General features: G+C 38.3%; 1 protein-coding gene across 1 annotated transcript; it reads left to right on the plus strand.

The window, feature by feature from the left end:
• The first annotated feature begins 385 nt into the window (after nucleotides 1-385).
• Nucleotides 386-17,136, plus strand: CCDC82 (coiled-coil domain containing 82). The gene is made up of 8 exons (XM_054056171.1): nucleotides 386-509; nucleotides 1,121-1,676; nucleotides 2,328-2,550; nucleotides 3,661-3,753; nucleotides 5,754-5,878; nucleotides 6,749-6,919; nucleotides 13,995-14,180; nucleotides 14,701-17,136. Exons 2-8 carry the CDS (start codon nucleotides 1,128-1,130, stop codon nucleotides 14,764-14,766), a joined length of 1,413 nt encoding a protein of 470 aa, XP_053912146.1. The 5' UTR covers nucleotides 386-509; nucleotides 1,121-1,127; the 3' UTR covers nucleotides 14,767-17,136.
• Nucleotides 17,137-17,657: the final 521 nt, after the last annotated feature.

Raw genomic sequence — 17,657 nt, forward strand, 5'->3', positions numbered from 1 at the left:
GCTTCTGAAGGGTGAGACCCCCCCCACAGCCCGTCCTACAGCCTCTGGGGTGCCCTCCCCCCTGGCCTCTTTGGGGCGGGAACCCCCCTGTATCTTCTCGGGGGCGGGCATCCCTCTATGGCCTCTGTGGGGTGGGCACCCCCATAGCCTCTGTGGGGCGAGGACCCCCCATATAGCCTCCGTGGGGCGGGCGCCCCTGGCCTCTGGTGGGTCCGCCCCTATAGGCTCTGGGAGTTGAGCCCCCTTGGTCTCTGTGAGATGGGTCCCCCTATAGCCTCTGTGGGGTGGGCACCCCCCTATAGTCTCTGTGGGTTAAAGGCATGGCTGTAAGTGCTGGGCTGCTCCTCAGTGGGGTTTGCTATGTTGGTCTAAAGGAGTGAGGTACCCTGCTCCCCAGGAGCAACAGAGCTCTCCGTCTCATGTGTAGGCCTCCAGTGTTGAAGGGGATGATGTGATCTGTAGCTGCACTTTAGACCTGTTTGTTTCCAGTTCATTCCTGCTGGGCATGGGTAATTTTGCTCTTCTGCGTTTTTTTGACTCGCGTATATCCGCCTCAGAAGTTAGTATGCATTCTTAGTTTTGTTTGGTGCTGATTTCTGCATATGTCTCTTAATCATAGAATCATAAAATAGTTAGGTTTAAATGACCCTAGTGACCTTAAAGATCATCCAGTTCCAAGCCCCCTGCCATGGGCAGGGACATCCCACTGGATCAGGCTGCCCAAGGCCCCATCCAACCTGGCCCTGAACACCCCCAGGGATGGGGCATCCACAACCTCCCTGGGCAACCTGTGCCAGTGTCTCACCACTCTTATAGTGAAGAAATTCTTCCTAATATCTAGTCTAAATCTGCCCAACTCCAGTTTATACCCGTTCCCCCTGGTTGTATCCCAAGCCTTTATGAATAGCCCCTTTCCAGCTTTCCTGTAGGCCCCCTTCGGGTACTGGATATTATGGTATGACTTAACAATAATAATATATGATATGACTTAACAATAACGATATTGTTAAGTCATAAATGTGTGTAACAAAATGTGCACGCCCTTGTACTTTACTTTTTTAATAGCATAATGTAATAAGTGCTTTGTTTTACCAGTTTATATTTTGGTTTGTTGTCACAGTCTTCCAATGGAGATAAAAGCAGTTGTCAGAAGGTATGACACAAGACGTAAGACAGCAGGAACAGAACTGTCATCATCCAAATCCCGAGTTGACTGGAGGCGCACTAAAAGAGAGCTTGTACTACTTGACAGCAATGACGAATCTTCAGGTACCTCTGAGGAGGAAGAGCCTACTGCATCAGAAGATGAAGTAGATGACAAAGATGACACTGTTGTGACAAACAGTCTTAAAGATCAGGAGGAGAAAAGCCACAATGAGGAAATAACAGAAGATGGTGAGGATGACTGCATCGTGCCTGTGAAGCGTAAAAGGTTGAACATCTCTGTCTTGTATGACAGTGATGAAAGTGAAGACAGTGATATACTTCTTAGAAATGTTTTTGCTAAACGTCACTGTATAGTGGATGAGGATGAGAGTTCTGAAGAACAGCAATCTGATAAAACTTGCCCTACAGAAAATGTTTCTGCTAATAAGAAAGAGAAAATACGTGCAAAATTGAAAGAACTTGCCAGACAAAGAACACCTCGGACATCTAGCAGCAGTGAATATTGTGAGGTGAGGATTTTATATTCGAAATTCAGTTGCGAAAAATACTGAATGTAGGGAAAGGTGAGGACAAGTAGCTATAAATCAGTGGGGTTTTATTCATTTTGTTTTGGGTTTTATTCATTACAAATCCGTTCTGTCACACTTTAAACAGTTGTCGCATTAACTAGATAACAATATTGGCTACTAAAAACCTTTGTCTTGAGTTTAATCATAATCACTGAGGATTTAAGAATTTCCTTTCGTTTACTCTTTCAGGCATTCTCATGGCTAAGCAGCTTAGAATACAGGTGTCTATCATCTCTGCATAGTCAGAAGGGAAAAACTTCTTTATCGTTCTTTTTTTCTGTGTAGAAGAAACACAAGAGACTATCTAAGGATTTTTATCAAGAAGCACAATACCTGCTGAAGTAACTTGGAGATCTCCTATATTTGCTTAATTCCTACAAACAGACTGAAGAGAGGTACATTGAGATGGCTCATCTAAAGCTGAAAGTAATTGTCATCTAGTACAGAATGATGTGGGTGTTTTTGAAACACATTGTTAATTGAAAAAATAGTGTTATTAGGAGATCAAAAGTCTTATCCAGTATATGTAGTTATTTCTTCAGTGCAAATACTGACATTTTTCGTGTTTTAAATATTTTTTTAATTAATTAGGATTCTAATGATGAAGCAGAAATAGAAGAGGAACCACTCTGTCACTTTCCACTCACACCAACAGAAGGCAGCGAGACTGACAGTGACAGCATGAAAGATTTTATAGTAGAGGAAGAGGAAGGTGATGATGACAACACAGCGCACGTGGATAGTGAAAACCAGCCACAACAGAAGGAACTAAATACATCAAATAGCGAGTTGCTGGCATACTATGTTCCACAGTGTAAGATCAAAATCAGTGACAACTCTATATGCATAACTTACTTGTAGTGCTGTAATGAATATTAATGGCCGGTAAATACAAATACTGTGAGGTGGGGTGTGACAGTTTAAAAGCAGATTTGTAAAGGGCTTCTATTTATTGTGGAAGTGTTCTGATTTCCACAGTAAACTTGTACAGTCTTTCTGTATTTTATTAAAGGGAGGCTCTATTTTGAGGGGAAGGAAGGGAAGTCCTATTGCACAGATTTTTAAGTTGATCCGATCTAGGATGAAGTAGGCTATCTATGATGCTGTCATCCCTGTGGAGACCTAAAAGCATCATCTTCTACCTTGTGATATATGCTAAACCCAGCTATGTTGATTATGGCCAAAGTCTGATCTAGAGAGTGATGTGAAATTCTTGCCATGAGTTTGGGGTTTTTGGGGCTTGGGATTTATTATTTTTATTCATGTCACTGAAACTTGGGAGCACAGGTCTGTAGGGGTTCCCAAATTCATTGGTTGATTTCAGCAAAAATGCACAGAGCTAGGAAACTTTTCAGGTTTATCTTTCATGAAAACTGATATCTGAATGGAACATAGAGATTTGAAACAGAACTTCATGCTAGGTCTCTTACATATTTTGTTGTTCAGAAGCAGGTATGCACTGGACAGTTGCTAGTATACACTAGACAGGTGCTAGTGTAAAAGGTCATAAGTATTTTTTGTATTTCTTCCCAATAAAGACCTGAGCAGAATTATATGTATTTGAAAGAAAGTTAGAAAAAACAAACATACAGACAAGCCCCATAAGCCAGGCCTTCTCTAGTTTGCATTTTTTCCTGCTATTCATAGAACAAATCATTCTTTTAGTATTTGTAGCTCTTAACTGTGGGCTCCTCTTGCTGAAAGGACCTGTGACTTTAAGAGGTTAAGGTTCATTAAGATCATTGGGATGAGAAGCGCTATTTAAAGGAAAGGTCTTAAAGGTGTGATGTTGTATGTCAAAATTACTTCTAAAGCAATGCTTAAATGATTTTAAAATTCTAAATTTACACTAATGGGAAAAACAGAATTCTTACAGTACTTATAACATTGCTTACCTATTTTTTGCCTTTTTGGTTCTTCCCAGTATCTCGCTGTGATCATTACGTACACTTCAAAAGAACAGTGAAGGCTTTCCTCATAAATGCAATTGATGACACTTTCCTGAGCTCATTATATGGTAAGTAAATCACATTAAATATTATAGTAGTGCATTCAAAGTTACACAAAGACATTTGTTGCTCCCGTGACAAGAGTATAGGACTATGAGTCCTGGGATCTGTTCTTTGATTTGCTACTCTGGAACTCTAGGGAGGTGGGGGTGGAAATCTGTCTGCAGAGGATAGCATAATCTTGGAAAACTGTGTAGACTTCATTCTTTTAAGCCTAGAAGGCATTCTGAGACATAGGGAAGTGTTTCTGTGTTACCGATAAGTAGTAGTAGTTGCAGCATGAAAGCAAAAGTAATTTCAAAGCAGATATCTCATTGAAAACATTGCAAGGTCAGCTGATTTGTCAAAATGTTGTATCCTTCATAGCTTTTTTCTGAGGAATTTGATAAGATAATAAATAATTTTAGTTATGGAGATTACTCCATATCTGGGGTTTTTATTTTTTGTTTGAACGCTTATGCTTTCAGATAAAACAAATTTCAACTGCAGTCTATACTTCTTGTCTTGTTTTTACTGAGGAGGTTGTTTTTGGCATTTGGTCTAGTGGGATTGAAGGGCAGCCTCTAACGTAGTTTCAGAAGTAAAGATTGGAGTAATGAGAAGAATGTCAGTGTTACATTGTAGAAGGAGTCAGCAAAGAGCTGAGGAAGTTCTGGTGCCATCAGGACTAAGAAGCAACAGAGGAACTGAAGTACAGCACAGACTTCAGAATAAAGGCTGTGTATTCTTGAAGTTAAAAATGTCTTTCATCTACCACTGCTAGTTCATTCAGGTGTTAGTTTAGTTTTTGTTTTACTGAGTGAAAGCAAGCTTATGAAAAGTAGTAAGTAAACCCTGCCAGGTTTATGTTGCTATAGCTTCCTTCAATTTCAAATTGTATCTGCTCTGCAAATAAAGAGCTTGCTGCCAAGGTGGCCGAAGTCCACCGGCTACGCGGGTGTGTTGGAGGTTGTGTTCCGTCTTTCTGAACAACATTGTATATTATGAACATAGGCTAGCATTACAAAGACACATTTTTATAACAGAATGGATCTTTCTGAGGTAATGGAAGTGAATCTTTTAATTAGTTTGAATCAACAGCAGCTACTTTAGTATAAGAGTTCAGACTTCTGTGGGAGATTTTTATTTTTATTTTTTTTATGGTCTAGCACAGCCCCCTCAAGATTGTAGTCTAACTGACTTACTGAAAATGATAGTGTGTGCATGAAGTGTATGTGAGATAGCAATTAATTGTAATTATGGTAGTTATAGTGATAATGACAGTTAGTTTTTCATATAGAAAGAGAGATAGCCAGCGGTCCTTCTCAGCTCTGTCTTTGATAACACCATTGCTAAAAGACATGGGAACATAGCTGAGTTAATTTCTATGTCTGTACCAGCTGAAGCTCAAGACAGTATGAATTGGCCTGCACCTTTGAAAGTCCTCTTTAATTCCTGGAGCCCAGCATATGTTTGGGAGACAGCTGTGGAATAGTGGTAGTTTCACTCATCCTCATATTTGTTTATTTCTTTTACTTGAGTAAGTATTTGGAAGTACTGATGCTGCATAACTCAAAGCTTCTGACTGTGCTGCTGAAGTGTAAAGGTCGATTTCTGCTGTGAAGCAGCTCAGAGCAATTTGTTTTCATGGACTGCAACTTCTTCCCTTATACTTTATGAACAGGTTACTTAAACTGGAAAAAAGCAAGACACTTCCCTTCCTCCCCCTGCTTTTCCATTCTTTTAAATTGATGGAGTGAATGGATCTCTATTTGGGATGACAGCTTTCCACTTTAACTTTGATTGTGGAATTTATTCATGTACCCCTTGTGATACAGACTTTTAAAATAACTAAATATATCAGTTTATGCATGGATCACTTTTGTGGATAACATTAGCAAATCTAATAATTTTTTAAATCACTCGTAGTTCTTAGTATGCAGAAGCGTTATGTCCTCGAACATTTTATTTGAAGAAACTTGTACAATATAAGGTAATCAGCAAATTTGTAATGACTCTCACTGAACAGATGGAGCAAGACAAAAAAGGTATGCTCGGGATATGTTGCTCTCACTTCATTATTTGGATGATCGCTTCATTCAGCCTCGTCTTGAGAACTTAATCGCTAGAAGTCGCTGGAAAGACCGATACAAGGTATGTAGCTGCTACTTAAAATAGTGAAGTAAGCTCCAAATCATATTATTACTGACAGGTTTATATATGTGTATATGTGTTTGTGTGTGTATGTGTATATATATACACACACTGTAATTCTCAGTAAAGGCACAGTAATTGCTATAATTATATATACTTTTTTAACAGAATCTCATTGTTCTTTACCTTATGTAACTTGTTTTGATATTATAAATATTGGAAGTATTTTTTGTGTTTATAACCAGATAAACAGTCAGGTAACAGAACTGAGTCTGTTCTCAGTTACCTGAATGGTTCTCCTGCTAACTTCAGCAGATAACTTTTTGAGGACTTTTTGTCACTAAATTTTGTAACAAAATTTCTTCCTCTTCCCACAAAAAGATAAACCAGTATGTTTATAATGAACCTTCTGCTTCTCATAAAAAGAAAAATGAAGTCAGTGTACTGTAACCTAGTCATTGTATGTGAATTACTAGAATAGTATTAGTGCCATAGGTGTGGTTACCTAATAATCACTATAGCAATGGATTATGACCAGTGGAGAGATACAGTGTATTTATTAGAAGTAGACCAACTGACACAGTGGCACCCGACCTCCTCCTCCAAAAAAGACTGGAGTGCCAGGATGCAGGACCCATTCTTTAGGTCTGAAGCTGAAAGAAAGAATTAATGAACTCTAACTGAGTGAAGTGTTGGAAGATTATTGAAAAGATACATATGTTCAGAACTGAATGGTGAAAGACTTCAGATTTGAATCTATTTGGTTTCTCTTGCACTAATTTTGTGTGACTACAAAGTATTCAGCTGCCTGTTCGAGGCATCTTTCAATTTATGGAGATTCTTTAATGTTAATTGAAATCTGTTTTTCAGGAGCGTGTGGATTGTTACCCAGATGTTCGCATCGTCTTGAAAAATCAAAAAAATATGCCTTGTCAGGCCTGTGAGTTGAAACGATATTGTAAGTTTAATGTGATGCTCTTTGGAAAGCTTTATAATAGTAGAACTTTGGAAGCAGATGACTTCATGTCAGATGACACACAGGTAACTTCAAACAAGCACCCAATGTAATTATTTTTAAACTTTGTCTAGTGTTACAGAACATTATACAAAGAATAGAAATCCTTCAACGCATCTAATATCTATAATGCTAGAGGCAAGAGTTAAGCTTCTGTACTTCCATATCTAAATCCTATTAATTTTTAAAATATGAGGACCATTTTGCAGTTTAAAGGAGTATAGTTTTGGATTTAATTAGGAATTATGAAGGAAATTCCTGTGGAACTTAAAGGGATAAATAGAGGCATTCCCCTCCACACCTGCCCCTACCCATCCTGTCTTATATTTTGAGAAAGAGATGATGAAAAGTATCCTCAAATAAACCGAACTTTTATCAAGAAAATATATCTGCTCTTTTTCTATGACCTTTGTTTTTGCCTGCATCACTGTGACAGGTGTGCTGTTTCCTCCCTATTTTTGCCACTTAATATTATGAGTACCTGATGCAGCACATGTACTTGCACTGTGGTAAGCACTAGCAAGTATACCCAACCATGAGCTGGACTTCATGATAAAAAAGGATAAAAGGCTCTAAGACATACAGTACAGTTTATTGGTAACTCTTGCCTTCAGGTCAAAATTGACATTTGCCTCAATTTTCCCTTTCCTTCAAATCTCTGCAGTCTGAGTCTCGTCCAGGGCAAGAAGCAAACTCTAGGTACATGTTTCTTGGTGTGCTTGTCTTTTGTGGTGCATGGGGAGGCAGTCTGAAACAGTGTGTCTAAGAGGCTGACAGCACATACAAAGATTGATATACTAACCAATGTTCTGCTACAAGCAGTCAATCAGTTATTTCTAAAGTAGCTTTTTGGTTTATCAGAGAACATGTAATAGAAGACTGAAAATCCTAAACTGGATACATATCCTATGAAAGGAAAATCAGTGGTAAAGAAATTACACGACTGAGTGACGCTCTGAACATGCCTGGCATTCCAGGTTTTCACCAAGTACCTAAGAAATACTATGATTTTATTTATTTTTTTTTTAATCTTGGGTAGATCCTATCTCCGTATGCCAGGAGTCTTGAGGCTTTAAATCAAGAATCACATTTACCTCAGATTTACATATATTCTAAATATCAGAATGCCTTTACACTACAATTAGATCACTTGAAAGCCTTTTACCTCTGTGTGTGCCCGTAGTGGCCTTAAGACTTTCCCAGCACCAATCTTGCATTGATTAGCTTTCAGAAACATAAAAGTAATTTTCTGTGTAATGGAGAATCATCTCCATTGAATGATTGTGTTCTGTTTTATCGCAAGCAAGGTTTGTTCTACATTGGGTCACTTTGTTAATTCTGTGCCTATTATGCTTCTAGCATTTGGAGCATCTGTGTGCACTCTTAACAGTTCTTGTTTGCTGTAGGTCTGAATGCTGAGTGAAATAGTGCCACTGTCATTCTAATAGTCCTAGTGCAGCCCAGTCAGAATTTACTGCTTCATTCTTCTGATTTTTTTTGCATCTGCTATTTCCCATGTACCTTTTCACCCAGGACAAAGTATCTTGACATCCTAGTTGTACTGACACTTGAAATTGATGATCTGCTTTTGAGAAGACTTGTTCCTAACTACTTCAATACATTTTATTAGAGCCTTTCTCTCATTACTGCATTATCAGAACTACTTGTCCAAACTAGAAAAACATTTCCTTTTAAGTAGTCTTGCATCTTTTCTCACTCTGTTGTCTTTACTAGGACATTTTTGATTAAATTATGTTTTTTGAATGAAACATATCTTTCATGTTGTTAAACTATATGCCAATAGGCAGTCATTTTAGATTACTTGAGTAGTCATTCCTAGAAGGAATGGAATTCCTTCATGACATTCATGGTGTCAACCCGGTGAGGTTCAACAAAGTCAAGTGCAAGGTCCTACACCTGGGTCAGGGCAATCTGCGATTTCAGTATAGGATGGGGAATGATGTGATTGAGAGCTGCCCTGTGGAGAAAGAACTTGAGGGTGCTCATTGATGAGAAGCTCAATGTGAGCCAGCAACGTGCATTCCCAGTCCAGAAGCCCAACCGTATCCTAGGCTGCATCAAAAGAAGCATGGCCAGCAGCAGGTTAAGAGAGGTGATTCTGCCCCTCTGCTCTGCTCTTGTGAGACCTCATCTGGAGTATTGTGTCCAAGTCTGGAATCCTCAACATGAGAAGGATATGGAACTGTTGGAAAGGGTCCAGAGGAGGGCTACAAAGTTGATCAGAGGGTTGGAGCACCTCCCATATGAGGACGGGCTGAGAGAGTTGGGTTTGTTCAGCCTGGAGAAGGCTCCAAGGAGACCTTATAGGGGCCTTCCAGTACCTGAAGGGGGCTACAAGAAAGCTGGGGAGGGACTTTCTAAAAGGACATGCAATGACAGGACAAGGGGGAATGATTTAAATGGGACGGGGGAAGATTTAGACTGGGCATTAGGAAGAAATTCTTCATGATGAGGGTAGTGAGGCACTGACACAGGTTGCCCAGAAAAATAGTGGATGGTCCATCCCTGGAAGAGTTCAATGACAGGTTGGATGGGGCCTTGAGCAGCCTGATCTAGTGGGGCATTTCACTGCCTGTGGCAGGGGATTGACACTAGATGATCTTTGATGTCCCTTCCAACCCAAACCATTCCATGATTCTATGATCTCTTCTGATAAACTCAAAGAACACCATTTGTCAAGAATAAAGTATTGCTACAGTGATGTGCCAAGCTGATATCCAAGTTCTGCTTTTCTTCCCTTTCAGGAAAAGTAGAAGATATATTCCTTTTCTTGGTGTGTTTGAAAGGATTTTTGAATACAGTTGAAGTTCCTCATTGGTATTTGCTCAAATGAGAAAAGAGTCAGAACAAGTTGTATTTGCAACATATTTTGAAATGAGGTATAATTAGTATTTCCTATATGAAAACAAAATGAAGACCTCATCAAACTCGGAAGTGCCCCTCAGTAATCAAGCCTATTATCATTTGGTTCTTTGCAAATATTCTATGTTAGAGATTTGAGGGACATCTGTAATTATTATTATTATGTTATCATATTGGGCTCTGCGTGTAATGCAGAATCTATGAAGATCTGTGCCACAGTTTTTCTTAAATAGATTGCAGAGCCTTCTGAGCAGCAGTTGTTAATACACTGCTTTGATAAGTCTGTGTGTGCGTGATAGTCAAGAGAGCTAGGCTTTTCCAGCAAGGCCTTTCCCCTTGTTTATTGTAGGAAAACAGTAAGTCTTTGGCAGTCATACTAGCACTGATACTGCAGTCCATCGTACAGTCATTATTCTTCCTTACTTATGGGTCTCTAAATGCAGATCACTAATGTAAAGCTTTTCAGTTTTTCACAGGAAACATATGCCTTACCTAACCAGAAATAATAAATGAATAAGCCCAAGAATTTAATCTTTACTCAGTTTCCAAATTAACTGTGGAAATACTAGTAGCAATTCCCTCACTGCTGTCCAAACATTGTCCTACGTAACACATTGTCTGTTTTTCACTTTAGAAGAAATTTGACATAGCGTACTGAATATTGAACTAAGCTGCTAGTTCATTTTTGTCCTCTTCAGCTTAACAGTAGAGAATGAGAGCTTTTTTTTTTTTTCACCCCAAGTACCCCAGCATCTGGTGAGATGCTTGCTATGTGCATGCTCAATATAGCTCAGGGGCTGTAGAACAGACCTAGGACCAAGAGTTATTGAGCACTTTCCGATAATGTTTGATAGTACTTTTGTAATGCAACATTCCTGTTCTTGTGACCTGTAATTTAAACTGCTAAAGGTACTGTTCTCGAGGAGTCTTTGAAGCTGCTGGCAATGTGTTGATCAACTTGTCCTGCCAAAAAAAAGGGAGGAAAAAAAGAAAAAAGGCACAAGAGCTAGATAAAACTGGCACTTCAAAAGCTTAATTGACTGAAAGGGAATACAGTTCACCACTGGCAGATCAGATTGAATGGAAATACGTAGTTGGAGTATTTTCTAAAGTTTTATTTGAAAATACCCGAGAAAAGTGGATGTGGTGAGAACAAAAACAGACCTCCAACCTTCTTCTTCTGCATAAAACTTTCCTTTTCTCTCATCTCTGAAGTATTCTACTTTGCCAGTAGAAAGAGAAGAGAAACAGCTGTTCCAGTTCTACTTAGTCTTGCAGTGATTGTTCTGTGTGTAACTGCCAATTCTCATTCCTCCATGGCAAGGGAAAATCAAACAGTTTAGAGGTATGGGTGTCCCCCATACTTCTTTCCTCCTGTGTCACCTGGATTATAAACTGTTTTCTGCTCTCAGCCTTGGTGTTCCACTTCTGTTTATAATTATGCTTAGAAGACAGGGGTTCAGTCACTACATGTTGTGCTATTGTCAGGCTATGCTCCTGCATTCCATACAAAGTGATTTAACACAACTTTGGCTGATATGGCTGGCTTGAGGAGATAAGCTAAGCATTAGGACAGAGTCACTGAGAACTGCAAGGGGAAAAAAATAGAATGAGTACAGTACTGAGATTCTTTCCGAAGCCGTATTCTGAAATAGCATTGTATTTATAGACAATCTTTCTTGCTTTAAAAACACAATACGTAATGACATTATATGATGTTTAGTTATTTTCCTCTGGTGTTTCTGCAATGTAGAAGTACTTTACACCTCTCACATAAATAAAGTATGAAACTTGTTGCACGAGATACTTTGGAAGTGAAACATGTTAGTAGGTCACAAAAGGGTTCTTGGGGAAGCTTCTTCCACACTGTGAAACGTGATAGTTTGGATGATACAGATTGTCTTAACTGTTGACTGCTAGAAGCTGCATGGTAATGTTACGCTCATTCCGGTGTTCATCCTTACTTCCTAAATATCTCCTGCTAGGTGTTGTTTCAGGGGAAGAACTGGGACCTCAGTTTGATTCAGAATAGTATCTCCTGGTTTATATAACATAATGTTCTAGATGCTGCACATCATTGCTTGGGATACTTGAAAAGTTATTAAATGCTCTATCATAAACACTGCAGTTCAGTTCTTGATTGTTTCAGTATTCCAGTACTTCTGCAAATTTGACTAAATCAAGAGTATGCATTGGTCAGTAGGTCTTGCACTTCAGAAGCACCTATAGCACCAAACACAAGCCTTAGCTTTACAGTTTTGGGGAGAGTGGAAGCTGCATATAGCTATATGTATGTGATCAGTAGAGAATTGCAATATAGTAATGGCAATTTTTTTATCAAAAGATGGTTAAAATTTCAGTTAATAACCGTCTGCTGTAGGTCAAATAAAAAAATCTTTTAAGTGAGTACGTCTCTGCAGTGATATTACACCTGCCTATATCAGTTGAGCCTCTAGATAATATATTTAGGAAATCATGTATATTCATGTATTTAAGAAAATACATAAAGAGTGCATATATATAAATTGAGTTTATGTAATCTTTATAAATTTACTGTTACTTTCATTGTCAGTAGATACTGCTAGTGCAAGGTTGTACAAGTAGGTCAGTTATTTGGGGGAACTGCTCACAGATGCAAACATTTGGTCATGCATTCAGAAAAGCTTCCTGAAAATGTAGTTGTAAATATTGATTAAAATGTAACCTTCTCATAATTTAAAAGAGCATCAAGATTATTACCAATGACAGCAATAACAGGTACCACTGTTGTGGCTCAGCAGGGAAATTGGCAATATATAATATGGTTGGGGTTTTGTATATGTGCTTGTAATCTAAAACAGCAATACAATCACAGATTGCATTACCGGTGCAAAGAACTCTGACCTTTAGCCATTTATCTGCTTGTTACTCATAAAGGTGCAACAAGGCCTCAGTCCAAAACAATGCTGCCCTTGAAGGATAAGTTGATGAAGGGTTTTTTTTAGTAAAATTGAATCAGTTCCTCCTGTACATTTCAAGAGCTGAAGTTCATTACACATGTATTAATTATGTTGCTTCTGAGTGTAGAAAACCTGACCTCTGAAAACCAGCTGGATGTAGATTTCTTACTGGATAGGTTTTGTTGCTATGGGTTAAAGTAGTAATCAGTGCACCTGTGGGTCATTTACAGGGAGTAGATTGCTCTTGTACGTACTTGAACTACTTGTCTTGTGGAAATGGGACAAAACTTAGGCTGGTGAAATGCAAGAAGTCCTTAAATGCAGGTGAACTTTGACTCTTTCTCTCTCCACACGCCTCTGGTCTCATATATACTTCTAGTGAAGATTTAGGAATGCGAGAGAATCTTGTAAGCAATATATTATTCAGTATTTTTAAGTAAACTCCTTTACCACTTGATATCTTTGTACAAAATCTGAGTTCAAGATATGTACAAATACTTTCCTGTATTTAATGCTAGTGCTGGTAGATGGTAATGAATCTACTCTAATCCATACTCTGATTATGTATTTGCATGTGTATTTGCCATTTGTTTATCTATAAATAATGCTATAAAGAAAACTTAAATAAGAGAATTCTGTCTTTTCTGCATGGAAATTGTAGAAATACGACTGGTAATAACTGGGAGATGCAGAGGCTTTGATTTCTACAGCATTATGGCCTAGGTATACATCCCAGACAGTTACAGGTTAACATTTACATAGATATAAACTCAGTTTTCAAATTTTATTTTTATTCATTCCAATCACTTTATATATTAAATATATGCTTCTAGGCATGTGTATTTGTACTCATAGTTATTGAAAGAACATTGACTGTTACTCAGTTTACAAAATGCTAGAACTGGTGTTTCATGTCCCTAGGAAGTACTACATATTAAGCAAAAGTAATCAAATAATTTCTCTTCCTCTGCTTTCACAACATGATGATTGTCTAAAATGCTAGCTATTTTGTAACAAAGTGACGTCCCACCAGGAGATAGGAAAGATATAAGTAATTATAAATGTGGTTGTGTTTGCAAGGAAACCATACTGATAAGCTGCCATTGCATAGACTTGCTGGCTATCTGCCTGCTCTATAATTGTTCTGCTGTGGCTGTGAAAACTACGTAGGTTTCCACTGATTTTATGCATATAGTGTCATTCTGATTATTTAATTATTCAAAAAATCTTACTGGACTGACCAAGCCATCTATCTTTCTATCTGTTCATTTTGGCTTAGGTTTTGAAGGTTGGCGTGGTGTGTGCAAATCGTACAAGAGTTTACCATAATTTGAAGCACTTCAAATATAAACTGTATGTGGATTGCAGCTCTGTCACTGAGTCAGAAGGTGTTGAGGATGAACCAGTCAAAGACACAGTCGAACGGCTTTTCAGCCAGTTGGAAGACAGTGGGTGGATTCAGAAGGTATGACTGAGTTATTTGATGTATCCTTTTCCAAGTAGTTAAAGGTAAGCTGATAAAATATGTTTGATTTAATCGATCAGTTCTGAATTACTGGGCTACAACAACAGAACTCGGCTCAAACAGTGTTCTGCTGCTGCTTTCACACAGGCTTTGTGTCAGTTTCTGACATGAAGCTTTTTGACAGCTGCATGATCTCTGGGCTGTGGTGGGCAGGCTGCCGTTTCATCTGAAAGCAGAAACACAACAAACTCAAGCTGTAGCTTAGAAAGACTGGAAATGTATGTGAGGCACAGCAAGAATATTTTACTTTTCTGTTTACACTGGAGTGCTTTGACTAATTCAGAAACACTTTATGAATTATTTTGAGAGAATTTGTAGTAGAGTTGCATTTAGCAAGCTTTCGGATATCATTGCTTCTGAATTATTGGCATACTTGTTAATGTATTGAAGAAAAAGCAGTCTTTATGTAATTCAGTTATTAAACTCTGATAAAATAAAACCTGTATTATTTTATTTGCAGAGATATAATGATCTTGAAGAGTACATGGATGATGCAGACAATTTCCAAGAAGAGAAAATGGAATAAGTGGTCATACAGCTCTTTGAAAGGCACCGTGTACAATCCTGAATGGCCTGTTTTATCTGCATGCACTTTATCTCTGCTTAGTCTTCAAGATTCTTTTTAGGCTTTGTTATGCTTAAATCCATATGCCTTTAAACTACTGTTTCAAAATGTGCTGTATCTTTTTTTCTCATCTGTATCAATAATAACCCGAAGTTTGACCAAATCAGTCCTTCCAGTCTTGCTGCATATGTCACTTTAAGTTTCCTTCTGTTCTTAAAAATAACATCTCAATATTTATTTACTTTTGAAATAAAACTTCCATCTATTTATACTGAGCTACATCATAGGGAAGGTAGAAGATGCTGAAACCTTTGAAGTAGGTATATTTGGAAAGATAAGGCTATGTTATATGACAACATATGACTTGTATCTTACCTTCTTTGCTACATGCAAGTTAAATCAAACCATTTAGAATGATAGGATAAACAGGACCCAAATGCAAAGATCTGTTTCCCCTCTGAGAAATCAATATAGACTGTTGCAAGGCAACAGAGGACGTAGTCTGCAGTCCTGACTACATTTGCAGCACAAGAGTCATTCTTCTCTTTAGAGAGTAGGTGATGAGTCACATTACAGGCATTATACAGACCGAGTCTGACTTAGCCAGTTAAAAGAACGCTTGGGCCCACAGTGCTGTCTCTGATATGCAGCTGCAGCAATTTATTGAGATTTTAAACATCAAATTACCTTGTGCAAACATAATGGCAACAACTTGCAGTAACTAATAAAATTAAAGAGAGTGGAATAATGTGTCCATGCAAGATAAGCAAGAATTCTTCCAGTGTAATTTAACAGGAAGTAGGAATTACTTAGAATCATGAAGAAAATGGCTTACCTGAATTGCATGAAACCCAAATTGGAGTTCTTTGGAGTCAGTGGAGTAGATTTTTGAGGAGTTAGGAAGAGTTAAGTACTGTATCATCTATTCCGAAAAATTTGACATGAGATGGTATTGTGTGCTTCCTTCCCAGAAAGCCAGTTGTGCCCTGAGCTGGGTAAAAAGAGGGGTGGCCATCTGTCAGGGAGGTGATTCTCCCCCTCTACTCTGTTCTCATGAGACCCCACCTGGCATGTTGTACGAGTTCTGGGTCCCCCAGTACAAGAAAGACATGGTCCTGTTGGAGCGGGTCCAGAGGAGGGCCATGAAAATGGTCAGAGGGCTGAAGCACCTCTCTTATGAAGAGAGGCTGAGAAAGTTGGGGTTGCTCAGCCTGGAGGAGAGAAGGGTTCTGGGGAGACCTTATTGCAACCGTTTGGTACTTAAAGGGGGCTTATAATAAAGATGGAGAGTATTTACCAAGGAACTGTTCTTATCCTGTATACATGTACTCCTTTGTTACCCTTCTGTGGCTGAGCAACTTAGTAAAAGGGAAGATATTGTTAACACTCTAGATTATTTTAACTAGTTGCTTTCTTAAAAGCAAAACTAATGAAATCTGATTTCTCATGGATTTGTCCAGAAGAAATGCCCATTTTCCTTATGCCACTTTACAGGTAACAGATACACTGATCAGCTAGACAATTGCTGCCAGGCGTATCACTTGATGGTGAACATCTGTTGGCTCTTTTTCAAAGGAACTGCGCCTTAGATTTGTCATTCCCTAACCTTCATCCAGCATTCATTGTAAGAAGTGAACTGCTTTTGTATTATAAGTGGTTGAAATTTAGCAATGATTTATATGCTATTAGGGTGAGCTAATATCATTAGTTCTTCATTGTACCACATGCAGTCACAAGACTTAAAAACCAAGATGAAAAATCTCACTAAACAGAATGAGAGTTATTCTCAAGTAAACTTGTGTTGAAGACATTATTTCCATACCTTAGCTGTGAATTAGAGATGCAAATACTCTGACATGTGATATATCTTGTACCTATCTCCCTGGTTACCAAATCTGAAGGAACTCTATTTTTTCTTTTTCCTTCTTCATCCCTGTTCTGCTGGGAATATTGGTGGGAACACACCTATCAACTTAAAAGTACTCAGAAATCCATCTTGAATATATCCCTTTTAGGAGAAGTAAGGCCTCTTGATGCCCCACTTCTTTCTGTTAACAAAATCTCTGTACACTCTTGTTAGTTTCTCTAGAATAATAGAATAATATAAATGTTTGGTGTAACTTTATTCTTAAAAAGGAAAACTGTTCTGAAATAAATAAGGTTTGTACCACATGATGGAGTATGCCCTCTCAGAGCCTTCCTGACTGGTCTTAATTTCTGCTACCTTCAGAATTTTCTGAAAACTTGAGTATGTATGACTTTTATTTTAAAAATATTGTTATCAAAATGAGTGGTTGATTTCTCATTTTGCTACATTTAAACTGGGAAATTTTAGATTGCTGATCACTGATAATATTTCAAGAATGCATGCATATATTTTGATTGAAAAAGAAAATCAGGAAATTATTTTGGTGGCTAATTTTACTCTTTCTTCTTTTTTTCTTTTTTTTTTTTTTTTTTTTTAATATCTACCACATTCTAGATCCTCCTAGTTCACCTAAGAAGTGTGAGCTACCTGCTTCTTTCTTGTTCCTGCAGGCATTTTTTTCTCCAGATCTTATGTTTTTTTGTCTCTAACAGGGATACAAAAGTATCCTATTAGAGCTTCTTGGAAGAAAGTACCTCCATAGGTTTACTAGTGTTGTCTGTGGCATCACCAGTTGCACTAAGAATCATACAGTCATAGAATAGTTTGGGTTGGAAGAAACCTTAAAGATCATCCAGTTCCAGCCCCGCAGGAACACGTCCCACCAGATCAGGCTGCCCAAGGCCACATCCAACTGGCTTTGAACGCCTCCAGGGATGGGGCAGCCACAACTTCCCTGGGCAACCTGTGCTAGTGCCTTACCATC

Source organism: Cuculus canorus, chromosome 1 (assembly GCF_017976375.1).
Source record: "Cuculus canorus isolate bCucCan1 chromosome 1, bCucCan1.pri, whole genome shotgun sequence".
Taxonomy (NCBI): domain Eukaryota; kingdom Metazoa; phylum Chordata; class Aves; order Cuculiformes; family Cuculidae; genus Cuculus; species Cuculus canorus.